Source organism: Tyto alba, unplaced genomic scaffold (genome assembly GCF_018691265.1).
Source record: "Tyto alba isolate M040663 unplaced genomic scaffold, T.alba_DEE_v4.0 Super-Scaffold_9, whole genome shotgun sequence".
NCBI classification, from domain to species: Eukaryota; Metazoa; Chordata; class Aves; order Strigiformes; family Tytonidae; genus Tyto; species Tyto alba.
The window spans coordinates 9,161,071-9,184,772 of record NW_024881330.1 but is presented as its reverse complement, the minus strand read 5'-3'; the positions used below and the strand labels follow the sequence as shown (position 1 = coordinate 9,184,772).

The following is a 23,702-nucleotide window of genomic DNA, read 5'->3' as shown; positions in this document are numbered from 1 at the left end:
TGCAGCAGTCATGCATGCAGTGTGAGTACTTTGCTAGTGGGACTTCTCCAGGGTAAGGCATTAGTTAAAAATAATAGGTGTGGGTTTTAGCAAAGGCATGAGATTTGCATGATGATGCTGGCTGTTTGTCCTTTGAAAGTCTCATGCATGTTTAGATTCTTCTGCCTTCTCCAGGTGCATTGGAAAGGCACCAGTCAAAATTTTCAGAAGTCCTCCACATTCACATGAGACATTTGACTTCTTTCTTCAGAAGCTCAAGGCTCCCACATTAGGATGTTAAGAGTTGCTTTAGAGTTTTGCCAGTGCTCAGCTTACTGAGAACTGCTCTTTTTGGATGGCCTCAGTGTCCCAGCGGGGTCTTGAGCATTCCTGTCTGGAGAGCCCTGGCTCTCATGCACAAGTGGAAATGAAGCTGTTTTAAACAAAAAAGAAATAGTATCATGTATGTGAACATTGGCAGCTGTGGCCTGGCAAAAGCTGAACGCCCACAGCTTCAGCTGAAGATACATTTGAGTATCAAGCCTGACAGTGTCTCATATTGTGGACCACAAAGCATGGTAAGGTTTCTTCACTCTTTCAGATTTGTCACCCAGAGTTGCACCAGGAGATGCAGTATAGGCAGCCTGGATTAAGATGTTCACCCTGATTCCCTCTTTGCTTTCTTATAATACAGCTCAACTATTCTCATTATTATGGTACTTATGTTAAAAGTAGAATTATCTGTTTCTATTAAATAGAAACTTTGACTGGCCATTGTCAGCTTGACAACTGTTTCTGCTAAATAGAAACTTTGACTGACCATTGTTAGCTTGACAGTGATGGGCCCAAACAAAGCCTACCCATTTGTTTTCTTCCTGTGTTCTGATGTCCACCAAGAATTCGGACCCAGTTTCTTGGACTGGGCTTACAGCACCCAATTTCCCCATCACTCCCTCTTCCAAGGGGGATCACAGGGCTTTATTTTTGCAGATGTGTTCCTAGGTCAAGGGACTCTGACTCTGCTGCTTTAGAAGCTCTGTGCAGATGTTCTCCAGTGCTGCTCTGGGTTTCCTAGCTGTGCGTAAGGATCACTGGATCTCCTGCACCCTGGTGGTCTCCTAGCTCTGAGAGGTACCTCCACTGGTGCCTCTGTTATTTACTGCATCCGTACTGATACCTCATGTGTTTCCCTCTTGGCCACTGTTTGTTCTTCACCCTGGGTAAAGCTTCTGGAGTCTTGTTAAGCCCTTGTGCCTTCTCACAGACTGCTGCTGGGCTTTGATTTGTAATGTTTCCATTTGGGCTAGGTGTGGGAAAGTAGAAGGGAGAAAAGGCATTTTCACCTCTTTGGGTGCCAACAGCTGGCTCCACTCTACAAGTAATTCTTCTCATGGATGAGGAAGGAAAGGAGAGCCTTTAGGCTGAAACAGCTGTGAAAGGAGATAACACTTAAGCTGAGCTTTGCAGCACAACTTGAATAATGAATTTCTAATACTTGGGTTGGTAATGCATTCCAGGACTGTGTGGTCATCTCTGTGTTCCTCTTCTCTTTCTCAATAGCTCCCACGTTGTTCTTATGTTTTATTAGTCTGGGTCTGTCATTCTACTTAACCTATAAAGCAAATGAGAGATGAGCAAGTTGGGAGTCCAAGTTTCATGAACTCCAGGATGGCATGCAATGAGCCCAAAGGGAAACCTGAGAAGTATTTGCAGAAATAATTGTGGGTTCATGCATCATCTGCGGAGGGTTGTGAGTCACCTGTATCCTGAAGTTGCTGGACGTGTGCAGTTAGGTCTTTGTTACCATTGAGCAATTACAGCCCTGAAAAAGGGCCTTCTCCTAAGAGCTTGCTGTGCAGATTCAGATGGAGTTATAAGAAAAAAAGCCTTGTGCTTGGTGATGGGGCAGCATAACAAGGTCACTTGGTCCAGCATTTCATTGACACTCGGATGAACAGAATTCACAATATCTGTAATGCTTTGGCTGCTTTTATAAATTCTTCTTAGAGTTGAAACAAACTCATTCTACTCATCACCTGTCATTTTCCTTCCTAACATACTGAAATAATCTTCAGCGAAAGGCTTTCAGGTGGACATGAAGCATTGGTTTTATTATTACATCTCTAGTATGTAACTGTCTAGCTTGACTGACTTAGTAGCTACATTAGATTTAGAAACATGGAACTAATATATGTAGTATCTGTATATAATGGAAAGAACACAGTAAAGTCAGTAGTAGTAAGCAACTTTGTAATTCTGTACCATACCTGACACAAAACTTGCTGTGTGCCACCAAGAACTGTGTAGCTCACAGACTTAACAACTTGACAAAAACTGCTCTGGATGACTCAGGGATTTTTTTTTTTTTTTTTTTTTTTTTTCAGAAAGGAGCAATTCTTTAGATCCATGTGCATGCTATCACTTTTGACTTTCTAGAATTTATGAATGCAAGTCAAACTTTAATTTCTGAGTGGTTTAAAAGTTTTAATTTCTTTACATGCTCTACCAGCTTTCCAGACTACCATCCTACTTTAATTTTCAGTGTTTTCTGACTGAAGATTTTAAAGTAATGAGAGACAGCAAAATGAGTGGGGGGATTGTTTCTTTCTCTTGCTGAAGTTTCCTCATCTCTATATACATATGCCTGGCCTGGCCTGTAACAGGATGATTATACAGAAAGGAAGGGAGCATGGCTTCCCTGAATCTCAGTTTGGTGCAATTTGGGCACAACACTAATCACCTGAAGCAGTGACTATGGTGAATTTGTTTTACTCCATGAAGGGGCCAGTCTTCTCAGAGTGGGCAGACAACTAATGAACCAAGGATCTGCAGAGAGACTGGTAACTTCCCACAAAAGTGCCATCACTACCTTACAGCATCTCCTGACTGTGCTCTAAACACTTGTGTCATTGTCACTGCCATGACTAATAAATGGTGTCCTTGACATTCTCATATTGGTGGTGCAAGAGGTTACTCTGCATCTGTTATTTCTGGTATTGTGGGTCCTCCTTTCTGGGTTTTAAAGTCCACCAAAATATTCCTGGATGCGTATTAAGACCAAGCAGGCTATAGCTCACATTTATGTTCACCAGCTTATATCTGCTGTGACAAAGGGAACTTTCTGTATCTGGGCTGATAAGAAGACAGAGACATAGAAATCCATATGAGGGAAATTAAGTGCTCCTCTGAACGGTTGGCATATGTACTTGGCTGCCCTCAGGCTACTAATTCCCTGGGTTTAGAGTAACAGCTGGGTCATTTTAGCTGTTTAGCAAGGAAGGACGAAACCACAAAAACTGCAGCCAGTGCTGAGAATCTGCAAGTGGATTATACTATAAAACTTTTTTGTTACATATTTATGAGGAAAAAAGGGTGGAAAATTAATTAGGAAAATATCCAGGTGCCATTAACTAGTTTGGCCATTCAGCAAGTGATTTATTTATAAGCACTGTCGGCAGTATTTACAGCTGGGTCTTGATTTTGGAGGACTAGGTCATACCCACAGCATCTGTGTGTGGGCTGATATACGTTGATGCAAGAGAATGGGGGCAAATTTAGTTGGCTTCTTTCTGGGAGTTTTTCTTCCACATTTGACCTTAGGTATTGCAATTATTGTAGTTAAATATATAATGACATCCTTGCTATTCAACACTGCAGTTCATTTATGGAGATTTTTCACTATTCATTTTCACTGTTTTATTAGAGTGCCAAGTGTACATTTTTAAAATTACTTTTAAAAAATAAATATGGGTCAGAGAAGCTGCAAGCTGATGTCTATGAGGCAGTGAATTTCTGGGCGTCACTTGACTTATTTTTCCATATATTACATCAAAATCTGTACTAAACTTCCTCAGTGCACTGGGGTTCCCCAAAGAGGTGGTGTGATTGTGCTTATGCTGGCTGGTGAATTCCTCACCAGCCAAAGCTCCCCAGGTGTGGGTGAGCTCCTGGGCTTGTGGCAGAGTGATGCATTATGTGCCTGGTTTCAGGCTCAGATAAGATGCTTCTGCTTCTTTTAGACGATATTCTTAACTCTGTGATTTACATATGCATATATATATAAAATATGGGGTCCAGAGGAGGCCACAAAGATGATCAAGGGGCTGGAACATCTTCCTTATGATGACAGGCTGAGAGTTGGGGTTGTTCAGACTACAGAAGAGAAAACTCCAGGGAGACCTTCCAGCAGCTTTCCAGCACTTAACGTGGGCCACAGTAAATATGGGGAGGAACTGTTTGTCAGGGAGTGTAGTGACAGGGTGAGGGGTAATGGTTTTATACCGAAAGAGGGTAGATTTAGATTCGTTACAAGGAAGAAATTCTTTCCTGTGAGGGCGGTGAGACACTGGCACAGGGTGCCCAGAGAAGCTGTGGCTGCCCCCTCCCTGAAAGGGTTCAAGGCCAGGTTGGATGGGACTTTGACCAACCTGGTCTGGTGGAAGGTGTCCCTGACCACAGCAGGGGGTTTGGAACTAGGTGATCTTTAAGTCCCTTCCAACCCTAAGCATTCAATGATTCTATGATTTTGTAATACATGTATGCATATATCCACATCCTCCCTCTATTTTTATGCTTCGTGTCAGTTATTCCATATGTATCGTGTAGACAATCTGCTTGCACTTGAGGAGATGTTTTTGTCATATTTTTGACTGTTCCCTTCCACCCCCCCCGCAATATTAAAATGTTTTCCAGAGTATCATCTGGGAGCCTAGAGTATGTAATTAGAGGAATAAATGGATGTTACAACAGCATAGTTGAGATCCCTTTAAAACCTCTGCATCCCTGATGATTGTACCATTTTATAGAGGAATAATTAAAGAATTGCATTTGACTTATTCCCTTGTGACTATATGACTGTAAAAGTGTTGATCCTGGTTTTATTGTTCACCCTGTAAAACACACGGGAAGCTTTCTTAGAAAAACTACCTCTACAGCTGAAGCTGTGCAGATAAAAATATTTTGGCTTAACACCTCCCTTGCTATAAACTTCCCAAATGTGTTTTTTCTGGCACAAATCGTGCCTGTGGACCAGCCTTGGCCCAGCAGGATGCTCGGAAGAGGCAGGGTGCTGTGCAGGGCTGCTGGGGAGCACCACAGCCTCGTCATTTGTGCACCAACACTGCCCTCGCGTGTCAGGGATTTCGGAGAGCAAACCTGAGCCTGCGTGTAGGCTCTGCACACAGCTCCCGCTCCTGCCAGGCTTGCTGTGAGCTACAGGGGGCCCACACCAGTTATTCAGACAAGCAGAAATGTCAGTACCCATGTAAGTAGAAATTCATCTTTACCCTCCTGAAGACAAAACACATAGCTGGTGTCCTCCTCTATGTATGAAAGCAGCAGCGTTAACTGTTTAAGGCCTGAGATGTTGCCACTTTCCAGTTTGGGGTTGTTTTGGGGAAGTGGTGATATTTGTATGGTGTGTTTTTTAGGAGGCATGTGGGTGCTGATGGACATAAAGTCTAAGCAACTCTCTCCCTGTGACCTGCCAAAGTGCTTCAGTACCAGGGCACAGAACTACCTAGGTCAGTGGGTTGTGGTGGAGCTGCAGCAATACCCTGGCCTGAGCAAGGGCGTTTGTTATTTTGTATGTTTTAAAATTTAATTTTATTATTTTATTTTATTTTAATTTAATTTATTTTATTTTATTTTAATGTCATCATGCCTCTGGATCAGAAATGGGAATTTTGTCACTTGGTTGATTTAGACCAGAGCCCCAGCAGGTATTATAGCTACATGTAAGCCAGAGTGAATCATGTGTTAAGGACCCATTTCATCACTGTGCACAGATGCATCAAGTTATAAACTTCTGATGAGCACGGTTTTGTCGGTTTTGAAAGTGTCGGAGAGGTAAAAGAGTCTTGCCCTTTTGCAGGCATCATGTGTGTGTGATGGTTGAAAGTTAAAACACTAAGCAACAGACTGCTGAGCTGACGGCATCTGAGAGTCGGATCAGTGGAATGATTGCTTTTTTTTGCATCCAGTAAGAACTAAACAACTTAGTTTATTAACTGTGTGTAGGAGGAGGGATCATGGTATGGTTAAAGTGTAGGAGCAAGAAATCTAACTGCTATTTTTGGCTCTGCCACAGACATCCTGTCTGACTTTGGGACAGTCACTTCATTTCTTGGGCCCCAGATTAAAACAGGATTATTCAATAATTTCACCCTTGTGAAAGGTGTTGCTTTCCACCATGAGCAATCCCCCCTAGAAGCAGAATGTGACATTCTTTGCTTGCTCCTGCAAGTGCCATGTGTACATTTCCATCCGGAGAGCTGATACCTCTGAGTGTATCAGCCTTCACATTTACTGCTTGAACCAGTTATTTTAGGTTCCTTCTCTGGCATCTTTTTACCAAAGCCCTGAATTTCAGTTCTGTTTTCACTGACTTCAGGGCCAGGAGGATTAATTCTCCAGCACAATACGTAATTTTCCTACACTAATAACTTCACTCCTTTTCTTTTTTCTTCATGAATTTATGCCAGGAAGTGTTCTTGTTTCCTTGCTCGTAGTTTCCACTGTATTTAATTTGAAAGCAATGGTTTTGTCTCCAAAGTCTTGTAAAAGCCAAGGGCAAATTTACCGGCCTCTCTCTTTTTTCTTCCTTCCCCATTTGCAATGCGTCAGCTTTTGTTGAGGGTGGGAGGGAAGGTACAGATGCTTTTTGGGTCTTTCTGTTGTGTATTAAAACAGGATCTGAGCTTCAAGCATGTCTGGAATAATGTTTGCAGTGCAAAGACCAGGCTGGCTTAAGAACTGGCTCTGACCTCCTCTGAGCCCCCTCCTTCCCATCGCCTGAGTTTGCTCTTTTTGCGGTTTCTGAGCCAGCTCTTCAGGAACAATCTGTTCCCCCTGTTCAGGGACTCATCACCACCCCCTCCTCCTTTTTCATAACACATAGGACAAAATGCTGTCTGTAGCCATCACTCTGCTGACTGCTGCCCTGTAGTAGTTTTTGCTAAATAAGCAAATGCCCCTTAGAAAAGTGGTTTGGATCAGCCGATCTCTCAAGCCTCACATGGGAGACTTACATGGGTGATCTTTCCTCCAAGCTCCCCCTGGCTCTCTCTCCCTGTGATCCTGCTGTCTCCTCATCCCTACTGCTCTTCTCAGCTACAGCTATGTGCAACCAAAATGTGGTGAGAGAATCCCACATTGTTATCCTGCCAGCATCAAGGATGCACCGCTTCCTGGGGCTGCAGCGTGGGGCTGGCCAAGGCAGTTAAACCTACACTGGTTACCTAGACATCTGTGCACCCACAGCCTCAGGTGGCCTCCTCTTGATGTGGGGCTCCAGAGTAGGAGATGGACAAATACCTGCTGCAAAAGTGTGTTGCAATAAAATGACTGTGTGAACTTACATGAGGGCTTAACCAACCTTATCAAAGTCTTGCACGCCAAATATTCTGGACCAAGCCCTGCTGATTTTCAGAAAGGGAAAGAATCATGTTCTTAGCCATGACCTACCAGCCAAAAGAAGAATCCTTCCAATGCCAGGACTGTAGCATTTTAAATGTGATTCTCCATGGAAATGCAGACCAACCTAGACAAGAGGTAGAGAAATTGTCTATGACAAAGTAAGGAAACTTGATGACTGTGAGAGAACATCAAGGTGAATATTTTGAATCTGAATCCAAGGTTTTCTTTAAAGAATGCTATCAAGTAGTCAAACTATTTAAAATAAACTTCTCTTAAATTTGCAGCTAGCTGCAGAGAAGATCTCAGAGCAACTATGTATGGGAACTTCCTCATGAACCCCAGTTCAGTGCTGAAGAAACACTGTTTTGGAACAAAAACATTATTTTATTCCCTTCTCATTAATGTCAAATAAATATATATGAGCTATTTGAATAGTAATAATTCTGATTTATCTTAATATTACAAATGTATTTGCTGCCTCTTAAGAGCTGTCCTGTTTTTTAGCCTCTGCCTGTGGAAAGCCCCAGTGCTTTTTTGTACCTTTTAATCTCATAATTTTTTTGTGGTCATCTTATTTCCTTTTAATGTTATTAAAGCTCAAAAGATGTGCAGTCTCTACAGTTTTCACTCATTTTTTGCCAAACTACTACTTACATGGATCATCTAATGCTGTTAAGATCTACTGCATGAAATTATAGATCAACATTTACCCTGAATTGAGTAATCACCTGGAAAAAAACCCAAGATATGGATCTAAATCACTCTTAAAGATGAAAATTAAGATGAAAACATAGCAGAGTGAATGAGAAACCTCGTCATCCTCTTCTGAAAAGGCACTAAAAAAGCAGGCAGTGTCTGTTCCCTTCTGGTTTGGGGAGTTAATGGTTGTGAGGTCTGTGAATAAGGGGTGTGAGACCCTGGTCCCTAAGGGTCAGCCCTAAACTCCACTCAACCACAGTGTAGTTTGTAGCAGGCTTAAAATTATTAGTTGTTAGCTTACAAAATGAATGTATTTGGAAAAAAAATGTTGTTCTTTCTCATATGGCATCAGTCTCTTTGTAAAAGGTTTGCTTGCTTGTGTGCTTGTTTGTTTTTCCCAATAAAAGAGGCTGCGTAGGATTGTTATCACAAGAGCCATGTGAGTAACAAAACTCACATTTTTTTCTCACCTTGTGATAAAACCAAATGCATTCCCTGCCTTTTTCTATTGTTCAGATGAGCTAGAGGGGTTTCAGACAACGAACATTGTCCCAGGCTTACACAGTACGTTAACAGACAGCTTCTGTAACAGAAACTGGGAGGGTGGTAAGAAAGAAAAGCCTTTGTGTGTTACAATTAAAATGCTGAATTCAACTGTTTTCTTGGAAGGCTAATGGGAGCTCTATACAGGGTCAGGAACCTGAGACCAGATCCACACAAACATTCTAATATCTTTTTATTTTTCTCCACTTTATGTCTGAATCCAAATTGAAACCAATGAGACTTGGACACTCCCGTCTCTGTGAACCTGGGTGAAAAAATGGAGAAATAGAAAATCATAATTATAACTTCATAGGGTTATTCAGCCTAGGAGAATAGAGGAGGGGGGAGAAAAGTGTCCTGGAGACTAGGGAAAATGTGGGGGTGAATGCTGGGAGATGAAAGTCATGGGAGGTCTGGTCCGCAGTTCCTTGACTGCTTCTGGCTCTGCTCAACCTTAGGGCCTGGCAGTCATCCTCAAGCTAGTAAATTCCCATTGTGTGAGACTTCCTTGACTCTTGAATAGGCTTTATTTCTTCGTGGTGGCCTGGAAAGTGGATGCCGTTGCTGATAAAGTGCCGTCCAGCTGTCAGCACACAGGAGCCTGCTCTCTCCTCTCTCTGTACTTTGTTGCTGCAGAACTCTCACAGTTGAGGTCTTTCTTTTCTGTATTAAATCTCAACTGTTAATCTCCTTGCTAGGTTTGAGGAAGAAAAGAACAAGTTAAAAAATGCACTTCTGACTCCAGATCCCACTTTCCTGTTGATACAGCTGTGTGCTTCCTACTCGCTGGCTCAGTAAACAGACTGTTTAACCGTTCAAATCTTGCAGTTGTGTTGCTTCAGCATCACCGGTTTCTCTCCTTAAAGCAAATTTCCCCTCTTGTCTCTGTCCAGAGTGGCCATTTTTTCCTCTTTTTTTTTTTTTTTTTTTTTCACATCCCCACACATTTCACATCCTGTTGTGGTTTAACACTTTATTCAAAAAGAACAGGATTTCCTCTTGGTTTTGATGAAAATACTTCTCTCTTTCACAACCCCCCCTTTCTGGTGTGGTGTTCATGGACGAAAAAGTAATTATACCTTCTAAGTTTAATTCACAATAACTAAAATTCAATCAATAAAATTCCTGGCAAGGGAATCAGCAGAAGACTGATTTACCAAAATTCTGTAAAAAGAATTTTTATTGCATGAGATAAGAATGTGTCTACTGCACTTCAGCTTGGGATAAGTTACATGACAAGGGTATTTCAGTCCTTCATACCAGAACAAAATCTTCACTGAATCTGTATCTGTTTTCATTCTGGTGTTGTATGGTTATTTAATTGATGGCATTGATGGTATCACACCCATTGATGGGGACCTAGCTGCATCTGGCTCTGGCATCCTGAATAAAACCTCTCTGCTACTGATGTGGAGCTGTAAGTATATTCAGGTTGAGGAATAAACTGGCGGTCAGATAATCATTCCTCTTATGTGAACAAAATGGAGAAACCCTGTCTTTTTTTCTAGAGTAGATGGGTTGAAGGTGTACAACTGTGGTGTCCCCCTGCATTTGAAGTCCTCCAGACAGCTCTGAAAGTCATATTCAGTAAAATTCAAATGCTACAAGCTGAATACTAATTTTTCTATGGGTGAGTGGATAGAAATTTGTCCTTCCCAGGCACATCACCAGCCTAGTCATGGGCCTATAGCCCTTTTAGCAGCTCTGGCTTTCCTACCTCTCCCTATCTATACTGATATAATCATAGAGGAACTCTCTTGGGATCTCCCTTGCCCTTATGTTCTGGCTATCATCTCCCTTGATGGCAGCTTCATGTTGCTCCATGGTCCAGGCAGCTCACAGTTTTCAGAGCTTGTTTCTTGTAGCAAAAGAAGCATTACCGCCCCTGTTCTGCAGACACAGAGAGGCTAAAAGCTTGGTTCAAGTAGTAAAGTCGTGCCCTGGTCCTTCAATCTAGAGTTTACCTTCTCTACCGTTAGTAGCCTTAAAGCTAGGCATTTTATCTAGAGTAGTTATCAAGTGTCTTGCAGAGTCAGTGCAATGATCTCCCCCTCTGCATAGAGGGGTGCATGGTTTGCATCCAGCAGTTGCAAGTACAGCTAGTAGCACAGAGAAGCTGAGGAGGGTGGAGCCCTTTACACATAATCTGACCAGCGCAAAACATCCCACTGATGTACTGAGTGTCTTGCAAATGTGGCAGCTGCTTATAACCAAATCTTCAGTCTTTTACAACACTGGACAGTGAGGTGGTGATTTGCTCAGGGGCATTTTTGGAGCCATTGTGCATATGCATTTGATTGTCAGTAGTTTTTATTTGTTGACTAGCTCTAAATTAATTTGACTGTGCAATTCATCTGCCTTCCATTAGCATCAATATTCTTTTAAGGCATTTATATTTTAGTCACGCTGTTCTGGCTGCCATTTATCCTTTGCAGTGACTATGAGAAGCAAACAAGATGCATCCATGTGTAATAACCATGTAGCTCTGTGGTCTATATTAGAAAGAAACTTCTTTAACAACTATTATTAAAAGCAAGCTGCTTACATTTGCTTATTTTAGTAGTCTTATTTACAACTGTGTCTTACTGCATTTTCACCTCCAGGTCCCAATCAAAACTGATTTCCTCTCACTCTCCTCCTCTTTCCAGCTATGTCCCTAGATAAACAACAGTGAATATATATTATGAGAGGAATTTTACCTTTCTTGCCTTTTCTGAGGGGAAGCTGACCAGATATTCTCTTTGTTGTGTAAGAACTGAGTAGCTTCTACATTCACTAAGAAGAAAAAAATTATTTTTCTGCCTTTAATGGGATGAATTTTCCCTCAAATGGCTGTGTAATCCAAAACATTGCCCTCCTGATGTACTTGTCTTGAAAACAGTTTGTTTGTTTGTTTGTTTGTTTGTTTTTTTATTTAAGAATAATGTGTTGCTTGGTTTCTTTGTCTGTTGGTTGAGCCTGTAGCTCAGGTTAATTTAATGACAGCATTCAAAAAATCAATAATAATAATACAAACACACCTCATGGTTTTCCCTGTTGTCTTATCAGATGTTCTCTTTGGAATTTCTTCGTTGCTTTTTCATTTGACTGAAAGCAGTGATGACATTGATTTCTAACATGATCCCAGATAGGTCAGAGTCTCTTATGAAGAACTCACTTATGTCAAGTTGGTGCCAGCTTTAAGGGATCAGTTTCATATAGATGGCATCCAGTTTGTAGACTTCTGATGTCCTTTTGAATGTCTCTTAGGCTCAGGTACATTATGGCATTGTACATCTGACTACCACTGGGACTTAGCTGAGCATCTGGAATATCACTAGATCTCAGTTTCCCAGATGTCAGATAATGAAGATGCTTCATTCTACCCTTCTCCTTTTGGTAGACTATAAACTATTTGGCCAGGCTTCTCTCTTGTAACAGATCATAAAAACTCAGCACAAGAGTGTCCTGGATCTGGCACATTCGATGATGAGTACATTTAGCGTACTCAATTTACAGTCTCCTCCTTTCTGCTTACAAAAACAATATTTCAATTTACTTCAGGGTCTTGAATATCATCTAGAAAAGTTAACAGGTTCCAGATTTTTTTACTTGTTTCTTCCATCCTTATAGCTTTATCCCTCATGATCTCCAATATCATCTGTGTGAAGGGTCTTTGTATACATGTTTTGGCAAGTAATGTCTCTGATCAATATGTTGATCTAGTAAATTCCTTTAGTTAGACTGGGTTTTTTCCAGGGATTTGGGGCAGATAAGCTCAGCAAAGCTTGGGAAAAGGAGGCCTCAAGCTAATCACCACACTCCTGCTAAATGATCTCACCATAAATTTGGCAAGATCGTTTGTGCTGATCTCACTTTAACTTCCAGTATGAGCTTACATCAATTCATCATTTGTCTAGTTCATGGGTCACCATGTTTCTGGCTTCCTGTCTACCTGGTGTGCATGGGCGCAGACTCCCCTCCAGCCATGCTCTGTACATATGAACACATCCAGAGCTTGCAGCTACATTTCTATTGAATATACTGGTTTTATTTAAAAGTCTTTTGTATTTTTGTGTGTGTGTGTTCTTGTTTGGTGGATGTTTGCTTTTTGAGTCAGAGGAGAAAATGTTCAGAAGGGTGTGCTTAGCATTCTACTGCTTGTTCCTCTTTTCAGATATCAGATATCACTGTTGAAAAGGACTTCAGATTTCCTTTTTGAAATCCTTTTCAGCACAATCTAAGACACAATGACTAAATGTCTAATTAAATTTGTTGGGGAGGATTTTAGGAGTCAATTGTTTGACACTGGTATCCTGTGATATGGTTAAAAGCTTGATATCAGCTTTAGGAAGAAAACAGATTAGGAACAGAATGTGTCCCCAGGGAATTCAATACTTCAGTTCCTTGAAGAGGTGATTTAAAGCAACATATGCTCTGTGCTGTGTATCATTTTATACTTTCCTTCAGATCACTGAACCTGAAGAATATTATTTGGATACATGTATATTTGTGTAAATCAGTTTACAGCACCTCAAGAAATGTAATGGGAATATTGTCTATGATTTTGAAAGAGGCAGAAGAGACATATAATAGTGAAGACAGACAACTTAACTGTTTAAAGTAGCATAGGCCATGGCACTGTTTCTGTCCCGCTGCTGATGTGATGAGATGCCCACAGAGCTTGATGTGGGAGGAGGTAGTAGGTGTTCAGTTCCCTTTTCCTCTTTGTGACAACATGGGCACTATGTTTATTTCATGTTTGTGGTTGACCCTTCACCCTGTCTTAAACATTTCATATGACTTTAACTTTCAGGGGGGTTTTGTGGTTTGTCTCCTGACTCTGTGAGTCTCTTTTGCCTCTGCACCCTCAGTGTGATAGCAACACTCACTTGTTTCCCATATAAGTCAGCACACCCACAGTCCTATTTTAAGAGATTTCCAGATGTCTGGCGCTTGTTCAGAACATCAGTCGAACTTCTTGCTGTCTGGATGCATCCCATCGTATTCAACTCCTGTTTTCCTTCCTTAATTTAAATACTACTGTTCCTAACTCAGTAAGTTTTTAACACCATAAATACTTCCTTTACACCCTTGAGTTTTTTCCTGCCAGACTTTGCACACTGTGCACAGTCACTGAAGAGGAGGGGTGCAGCTCTTGCCATCTCTTCAGTCTTCCCTATATCTGTCTAAATTAGTGTAATCAAACCCACTTACCTAATAATCCCCAGATTTTTTAGAAAACAGTATGATTTTCATATACAGAGGTTAAGGTTCCTTTAAACTGCTGCAGTCTTATAATATAAAACTAAACTCTCTGTATTTGCCATAACTATCAGTAACTCCATGTCTTCTGTACCAGTCACAGGAATTTGTTTTCCACCATCTGGTACATTGTGTCCTCCTTCCTACCTACATGCAATGAGCATCTATGTTTAGTAGACTCTTACACAGATGTTTCTGGGTATGGGAAGTTCAGTGCAATAATCATTGGTCCATGATCTCTAGAAGTGAATCTGTTTATTCTCATGGGATCTCATGGAGGGTGATATCAGCTGAATTTTTCACAATACACATACTAAAGTATCACAAGGCTTCCAAGCATAGCAGTATTATTACACATGTTGAACAAGGGTCAGTGGAGTTTCTGGAGAATGTGAGGGAGGTTCTGCATCTCTCATCTTTCACTTAATGTCCTGTTCCCATGCTCTCTAGTTTGACTGGGACTTGATCTTGGTCAAGGCATATTTTATCCAGTGGTGAATCCTGCAGGTTCTTCCTCTTCCCACCTTCCCGGTAATACTTTCTCCTCTTTTGGACCAAAATATCACCTCTAATGCCTTCTCATAATCTATGAACTCTATAAACTGCAGCTCTGCTTTGGCACTTGGCTGGGAAGAGGAATAAGCGTTGCAGTCCAGGAGAAAGAAAAAAGGGGTCACATTTGATTGCTTTACATCCTCACTGCTGAAGCAGAGAAGTGGTCCCCTTGACCTCAGGCTGTCTCTGTAGTGGGAAGCGAGAGGATGGAGCCAGAAGCACAGTAGAGCTAAGTGGAGCCATGCAGAGAGGTCGAGACCAAAGAGCAAGACTTGCCCTTGCAAGCACAACACAGCAATCACATGGATGGGGTTTAGCATTGCTGGTACTTAGAATTGCAGTATTATCATTATTCTTTTCCATTGCTTAGTGTAAGATCAAGTCTGATGATATCCCTCTCCCACTCTGGATTTCGGTGGTTTCCTGATTTGATTTTATAGAAACAGCCTCAGGCACTACTCAAACTCTGGTTGAACATTTGGATTCCATGATTCTGTGAGAAAAAGCTGCTTTCCTCCCAGACGTATGGCCAGACTACACCCAGATCAGATGACTAGGCTGTGGTAGATATTGATGTGGATGCCTTTGCTTCAAACATACAAATGTTGCTTTAGTGATGTCCCTGCATACACAGAGCTAATTCACTTCAGATTCTACGAGACTTTTGCCATGATTTTGCCTAGCAAAGGATAAGATAACATACATCATTTCAAGCTGGGTCTCAATATTCTGTGATCAGACTCTAAATTAACCTCATGTCTTCCTAGAGTGTTCAAAAGCCTGACATCTTCTGTTGACCCTAAGGATGTTGCTGACCTATATGTCTTCCATCTGCATTTTCTGTCTAAAAGATCTCATAAAATACTATAAGCTACAGTTACCAAAATATGCCATGCTTGGCACAAAAAAATCCTTTTGAAATGGGACTCTTTACCTGGAAATGGTGCTGTTTATTCAGACAAGTTGTAGGCTCCAACTTTTATTTACTTAACCACAGGGATGTAGCAATGCAGTCTTACTGCTCATCTTTCATTTAGAGTCTTGAGGTGCCTTTGATATAATGATACAACACTATATTAAATGGCAGTTATTTTTTTTTTGGATGAAGCCATGCATGCCATGTGTTCCAAAGGGGCCATTAAAGTAGCAGTAGCAGCAGCTTCTGTTTCCTTCTATTATCCTGAAATCTTCCAGCTACAAATCCTTACTTCTGGTAGGTTTCCTGTTATCAGGTGAAATGGTAATTAGCTGCCAAATAGCATTTTTGGACCTGCAAAATAGAACTAATTTGTCTGTATCAAATGCACCATTTAACAAAAAACTTATTTTCTTATTTCCCTGTGCCAGAATGAGACTTTAGGTGGCACAATGCAGGACTGAACTGTTGAAGACATCTTGTGGTCATTTGAGTTTATGGGCATATTCCATGTGTGGTTTTGGCATGGTATGCCTTCACACGCTGCCAGAAATGCTGGTTGTTAGTGCCCTCTGGAGGTCTTTAATCCAACAGCTGAGGATGGAGAATTCAGAACCTCCCTGGGTGACCTGTGCCGGTGCTGCACTGCTCTACTAGTGAAGAAGTTGCCTTCCTGGTGTTCATACTAAACTTTCTCAACTACATCTTGTGGTGCTCCCCATTAGTATACCCTCTGCTACTACTGAGAAGAGTGGACTGATACTAGATCACCCGTTAACCACTTTGCCAGACTACATAAGCCCAGCTCCCTCAGAATCTTGTCCTGGGTCATGACCTTTAGGTCTCTGATCATCTTGATAGCTGTCCTCTGGACTGCCAATTCCTTAATATCCCATTTATAGTGAGGGTTCAAAACTGTAGTCCAGGAATTGAATTAATCTATTGAGATCTCACCAAGACCAGATTCTTTTCCTTATTCTATCTAAGCAAACTATTAAACACTGTCAATATGAGAGCAAGTAATTAGCATTTATTGTGGATTTCAAGGAGGAAGACACTTTGACAGTTGGAAAACAAAGTGATCAACTTGGAAAGGAAAATCTAGGGGAAAATAGCAGTGGAAACTTGACATGGGAGGAAAATTGCTATTTAAGGGAAACGGGGATGCATAACTTTGTCAGTTCATCAGCAGCTCTAGGGAACTATAGATATTAGGTCAAGCAAATTGTTTCAGATTTGAGAATTTAAATAACAATGAAATTTTAACAATAAAAGTGTTTTAAGTCAAAATTCTCTGCATTGGAACAGAAACAGAAAATTGTTGATTCTTGAAAATGTAGATTTCTCTTTTTATTAGAAAATCACTAAAACCAAGACAATTTTGAAAAAAGCCACAAAATCTGTGTTATTCTTGCCATGGGGAAAAAAAAAATATATATATATATATATGGAGCTTCTTAATTTTACTTACTTCATGTTTTCACCCAGCTTGGGACAGGGTGTCCTCAAGGGAGTAAGATGGCAGAAGGCATCTTCCTTTTGATTTCAAAGCCATGACTGAAAAATGGGAGATAAACAAATTCAGAACATGGTTAATATCAAAGTAAAACCTCTGCCGAGCAGTCTGCTCTTTTCTGGAGCTGAAACTCTGATACTGCTTTTGTTACCCAGCTCGTGGCTTATATGTCTGTCCTGGTTCGAGCAATGTCAATATCTTGTTCTGTACAGTTTTAGGATGGTTTGTAACCCTGTGACCTTGGATGGTCCAAAGGCACTTTCTACTTTCCTAAATTTGAAGTCTGTCTGATTGTCCCTTCTGGAGACTTTTCTCCTTGCTCCTCCAGATGTTCCCTGTTACTTTTCAAACTCTAGTTCAAGTTAGTTTCACTGGATGAGCTCATTAGCTGCACAGACTGAACACGTGCAGCTCAAGACATTAAAATGTTCTTAGAACACAGGAACTATGCTGTTTAATATCCTGATTAGTGGAGTCTGTGGTGTCAGTTTCTTATTGATGTCCAAACATTTCTAGGTAGCCCTATTCTAAGTGAGTTCTACTCTTACTGAGACAACACTTATGAAACATCAGGTTGCTTTCTAACAGGGAAGTTCTTTCCCTCTGAACACTCCATGGAAAAACGTGAAGAAAATGTGAGGCCACACTGAGTTTGCCAGTATAAGCAATATTTTGGCAAAGAGCTGAATGTATGTAATCTTTACTTTGTAATTGTCTGAACTAAGTTAGAAAAGACTATTCCAAACATCTGCCTACATTCTTCCCAAAGATACGTTTCCCAAAATAAAGTTATGGGAAGTTGATTGTTCATCGCTCATAGATCCACAGAAATACTAATGATTGATTCACTGTGGATATTTTATTTTCTTAGGCTATTGAATGTTATGCTTCATGCAGAATGTTCCTTTCTGCTCAGCCTACAGCATACAGCAAGAATAAATCCAGCTGGCACCTGACATCTATAAAACTGTCTTATATTTTCCGGGTTCAGAGTCTGTTATTTTACAATATGTTCTGTAGATTTCATGTCTGGGATCAATTTTAATGAGGTATCTAGGAGCTCATGCGTGCTCTGGGGAAGCTGAGCCATGAATAATCATATTTTCCTCTTACCATTACATGTCCCACAGAATCTGATTTATATCTCTGTCCTGTTGCTAGCTCACTTGTCATTAGTATTACCTTGTGATAGTTTATGAGCATTCATGGGGACTTAGGGATTTGCAACAAAAGTGTAACAGTGAGGAAGTCCTGGTGGTACTGTGATTACTGCTGATCTTTCTGTAAGAACTGTCTCTTTGTCAACCCATCTGTTTTGGGTGTAATAATAATGCAAATATTCAGTAATATTCAGCTCAGAAGTTCCAACTGAGCAAGATCAAGAGACAAATTTCTACCCTGAGGGCCTGGTTTAAGCCCACTGATGTAAGCCAGGCCCTGTTTTTCATTGCTAATGTGCCTATCTCTCTGACATGCATTATGAGTTGTTAACCTCTGTCTGCTCTAGGATGAAACTAAGCAATCTCTGTGCTTGCCCAGAGATGCAGCTGAGGGATGGGAGGGTATGTGGCTCTATTTAATAGATTATTTATATTTAATTTTGTCTTTTCAGTTTTACTTCTTTATTAAGGTCCAGACACTGTGTTCCCCTGGGAATTGTGCTACTTCAGGTTACTATTTGGATGGTTGAAACTCTGCGATTGTGGATGCAAGTCGCATGGGGTGCCTTTTAAAATAATATTGGTTAATGGGAACATTTGGGGTGTCACATAGTGGAGTTGACTCTACGGGCATTTCTGCTCATGGTGTCTAAATAGTTCAGCCAGTAGGTGGAACCAGGAGAAAGCAGATGTGGTGTCTGACAGAGTACAAATGCACAACCCTTTCCTGGGATATTCGTCCCTAGGCATCTGCTTAAAGTTGTGTTTTTCACTTCAGTATCCCTGTTTAGGACAGCCAAACTGCAAAATCTGGAATTATTTCTAAACGGTGACAGGCTGTTATTGTCAGGCCTTGATGCATGAACTCCCACTGGTAAGGAAGTTTGGGTCAGTCTGCAAATCAGGTGATAAGATCACATAGAGTAAGGACGACATTTTAATGAAGGTTTCCTGACTGACCATTTTCTCTTGTGATTGTGTCAGAGATGGAGGGCAGGGGATAATCCAGATCACATCGTATCCCTCCATCAATGACATCTGTCATTTGCTCAGAAAGGCAATATCAGGAATGTAGGTTAAAAATATTCCTTTAATGTGTTCTACTGTGGCAAATTAAAAGGAGTCCATCCAGTGGCATGTGCCTTGCAAAACACAGCTTGTGCAGCTAAGAGTGAGCTCAAGAGTCCTTCTTTTAGAGCACATTACCATCAAGGAGAAAACAGCAGGAAGTGATAAGGTACTATGGTTTGAGCAGACCTCTATGCCAACTTCTCATAAGCATTTCCCCAGCTCTGTCAATAGCTAGAGTAATTTAATTTAGAGGTCACCATCTTTTATCACCATCAGTAAACTGGAGGGGAAGAACATGGATAGCTTCATGCTACCTTCATGTGGCTTATCATGATAAGAAAAATACTTGAAAGAAAAAAGGCTTTAAGAGTAAGATCCTGCAGCACTGATACAGTGAAATCAATACACATGAATATATCTTTAAACACCTGTAAAAACTGGAAGCAAAGGAATATATTGCAATGCATCTAGGGCTTTGCTGCTTAAAAGTGAAGCTGGAGGTTTCCTCATGCATTTTGTAAGAGTTCTGCTATATATCTGTCTGGCTTGCAGTTTGGTCTGTGTACACTAATTTTAACACTATAGCTTGGTCCTTCAAATTTTCAAGACTAAAACAAACTTACAATTACAGTATTTTCTGACAATTTGAAAATATACTTTGCCAGTAAGTAGAACATGATGTTAAAATGCTGCTATAATTTTGTATTTTTAAGACTTGGATGGTAAAACTCATGGCTATTAAACATAGTGTGTTTGTGACCATGGTAAGCAGTGAGTAATTTTTTATTTTCTCCTTCTCTCCCCTTGAATGTGAACACAGAAATTAGCTGGAAATTGTTGATAGTGAAATACTGTTCTCTGCAGATGCAAAAAGAAAGTAATTTTGGAGCTTGACAAACATAAATCAGGATAGATTTTAATAGAGTTATCAGCCATGGCAGGGTGAGAAAGGCTTCATCTTGTTTTAATGAGAATGGGGTCGTACCTCCAAAAGCAGCAAAATTAGAGCTCGTGAATAATTTGTGATGGAATATTTTCTCCTTAGCATCCAAGATAACAAATCTGCAGACCCCCTAGATTGAAGAGTAATTATACAAAACAAGTTCATTACCAGTACTTGGAAAAACTAATTTCCTGTGAGGGACATTCTTTTATCTTTCTGATGTTTTAAAATAAACTTGACAAAGCCACATCACTGTGCTTTTTGGTATTAAGTTTCTCTTCACTCTCATTTTAGTTTTGTTAAAAAAATATTGTACTCTTATACATTATATTGACTATAAAGACATAATTCCTGAAACCTCGAATTACATGAGGGGTTTTGTTTGTTTGTTTGTTTGTTTGCTTCTAGTTAAAGATAGCCATTGATGAAGGCCATTACAATGTAATTACCTGTCAATAACACCTGTGGAAAGAGTTGGGTTTACTGTGGTATTTATAAAGTATCATTCATGATGTCTTGACAATCATACCTATTAATAAGAAAGTGTCTATATTCCAAAATGTTCTGGGACATTGAAGTAGTAGGGCTGAATGACTTATCTGAAGGTACTTAGATATTCCAGTGATGACAACTGACCATGGAAAAGGAAAAGCCAAGAATTTTATAAATCTACAGAATTGTTTCTCCCTGAGAGACTCTGAAGGTCTTAGGAGGAGGAGAGAGGAGGAGGGCCTGGAAGCTGTACAGGTCATGTACTTGTTCTAGTGTCCAGTGGACAACAGTTTCCAAAGGCTGAGTGGTAATGGAGCCTAGGACATAATGCCCCTTCCATCCCTCCATGCCTTCCTTATTTATAAAATACTGGAGTCATAGTATCTTGATGCCCGTCCACACTGATTATTTGAAGATGCTCATGTAGCCCACAATAAGTGTCCTTCCTATGGCTTACTCAGCCATACCACTGGACATCTCAGCTGGTACGTAGTTGAACTACAGCTGAACTGAACTACAGCATCTAGGTACTATAAAGACACTTAAAACCCCTCCTTGGCCAGCTCAATTTTTAGATTTAGAGGAAAGGCTGTTAAATAATTTACTCTAAATTCTTGTCTATCACAAGCCATGGAATGGCTCCCAGCTCTCCAGTCCTTTACAAGAGTTCAGCCTTAGTCCTTCACATATTAACTAGAACCGTAGGACTAGCAGGATTCCTCTTTGCTACGTGTGTTGATTCACAGACACTTCCATATCTACACAGGGTAGAAAACTGTTGACAATAGGAACAAGGGACTGTGAAGGGATTTGCTTACAGGGTTGGGCCATGGCAATGAGCTCTTTAAATAGCTGTGTGACTTTTGTCTGTGTATCTTCATTTGGTTATTAAGCACTTTTTTAATGTTCAGCAACAAAGTAAATAGGTTTATTGCACTTAAAGAGGCCTCTTTTCTTAAGTGACAAATTATTGCGCCTACTCAAATTATTGTGAGTGGAATGAAAAATACTACCATTAAAAGGCCAGGGCTTTTCATTGATCTGAATGTTTCTCTTTTAATGACTTTGGCAACATCAAGGAGCCTTAAAGTGGGAGTAAATTATATTGGTGTGTTTTAGTTTAAACATGAGTTTAAATGTGATTTTAAGCCAACTTTAAGGCCAACTGTTTGTAAAGGAGGCCTTAATGGAATTGGGAATTATGCCCAGAGCAAACATATTGCCTATTTGGCAGTGATTAGCAATGTGTTAACAATTTAGTGTTCTAAATACAGGGTAACTAATTACTAAGACACTTAAATACACTTTCAGATACACCAGTAGCAGGTTTAGAAACGTAATTTAATAAAATTTGAGTCTGCTAGTAAAGAAACTGTAGAAGACAGCAAAAGGGCTTTTCAGAGGTATCCTGATGGGTAGCTCATCAGCTGTGGAATCACAATTCTTGGGGATGCTTTTCCCCACAAAGCCTTTGGTTGGGGCATTTTCTTCATGGAGGGGTGTTGGAAAACCTTTTGTTTGAGACATCTGAAACTGTAAAGAGGACAAAACACTGCGGGTTATATAGTACAGTACAAGGTAGCCAGGGGTGGGCAGGATTGCTTTAGTAATCTCTAGACCTTGACTTTCCTTGTCTGAACTTTCTAGAGTTACACACTTATTCTTTGCAGACCTCACATCTTATCACTAGAAAGGGCTTCTAGACAACATGTGCCCAAGCAGGGTCATGTTCTATCTGCTGTTGATAGCCAGCAGATTGATATCAACATGTTGATAACTTGTTTACAGCCCCCTTTTTTCTGGAATGATTTCCAAGCTGTGTTTCTTTGTTTGTAGGCCATGGCCCAGACCTCCACCACCACGACCCCCACCGTCCCTGCCATGACAGAGGCCTACACGCGGACTGAGTACTGTAAGTGGCCGTGCGAGTGTCCGAAGTCCCCACCTCGGTGCTCAGTAGGCGTCAGCCTGGTCACAGACGGCTGCGACTGCTGCAAGACATGTGCCAAGCAGCGTGGAGAAAGTTGCACTGAGGCCGACACCTGTGATTTCCACAGGGGCTTGTACTGTGACTACAGTGGAGACAGACCTAGGTACGAAATAGGAGTATGTGCACGTAAGTGATGTACATATATTTTTGACTTAGATATACATTGGCAGCTCTACTCAGTCTGAGCAATGGTTTAGGTTTATCTCATTAGATACCTGACTGTATGCACATCAGCTCTTCCATTCATCATCTTTCAATTCCTTATAGCTGTCTTCATTTTCAGGACAGTTGGATGGATGAGAAATGACATCTGAATTCTTGCTCATTGAGTTGTCTAGTCAAGAGCAAGAAGAAAACAGCATTTGAAGGTGTTCAGATTTGCAAGTAGATCATTCTGTATTCTTTGTAACAGAAGGAGATGTTATAGTGGGATGGGGATGAAGGAAGGATAGGTATGCAGCTGTCTTTAAAGACAAGCAATATGGGTGTCTACATGAAAATCATGACATTAAGGAGATGCTTTTGGCTTTTTCCCACTAGTGGATCCTTAGGAAGGATATCATGTGTTATCCTGTCAAGTGGGTCAGGGATGAGTCATCTCCTAACAAAGTTTCTCAGTGACATATTGAGGTCTGAGCCTTAATCTTACAACAGTTTTGTTTGAGTCATGTTGGCTGCCATGAAACAGAAGGATTTCTTTCTGTCTGTTATAACAAACTCTTGGTGGGATAATTGATGACTGGAATGTTTTTATTCAAGAAGAGCAAAAAAAAATGTGGCAGTGTTTTGTGTGTCAAGGATATATTCACTTGTTCTGAGATCCAGAACATGGTGGGGATCTGATCCGCTCATAAATGATTGAAAATCATTAATCTGGGAATGATTAAATGGGAAAGAATCATGGGTACACACAGGTAGCTGATCAGAAGGGATGCTGACTGTTTAGCTAGTTATTAGAACATATTGGTTATTTTAGATTCATGAACAGGAAAAAAGCCATTTAGAGAGAGGGTCTTCTAGCCTGGAACATACCCATGAATGATACACTAGTAGAAAATGTAAAGATGGAAGGAAACCTGGAGGAGAGCTGATTGTGAGATGAATAGGTAAAATAACTGATCCACAGGAAAGAGGGAAGATTGAAAACAGTGGGCTTCAATAAACTTAGAAAATCAGCA

At 40.6% G+C, this 23,702-nt stretch overlaps 1 protein-coding gene across 1 annotated transcript in view; it reads left to right on the top strand.

Annotated features, from left to right (window-relative positions):
- The window catches only part of CCN4 (cellular communication network factor 4), a 34,500-nt gene that overhangs the window by 4,945 nt on the left and 5,853 nt on the right, over positions 1-23,702 (top strand). Inside the window, exon 2 of the mRNA XM_033011790.2 lies at positions 22,371-22,650. Coding sequence (XP_032867681.2) covers positions 22,371-22,650 — 280 coding nt within the window. The remainder of the gene's footprint in view (positions 1-22,370; positions 22,651-23,702) is intronic.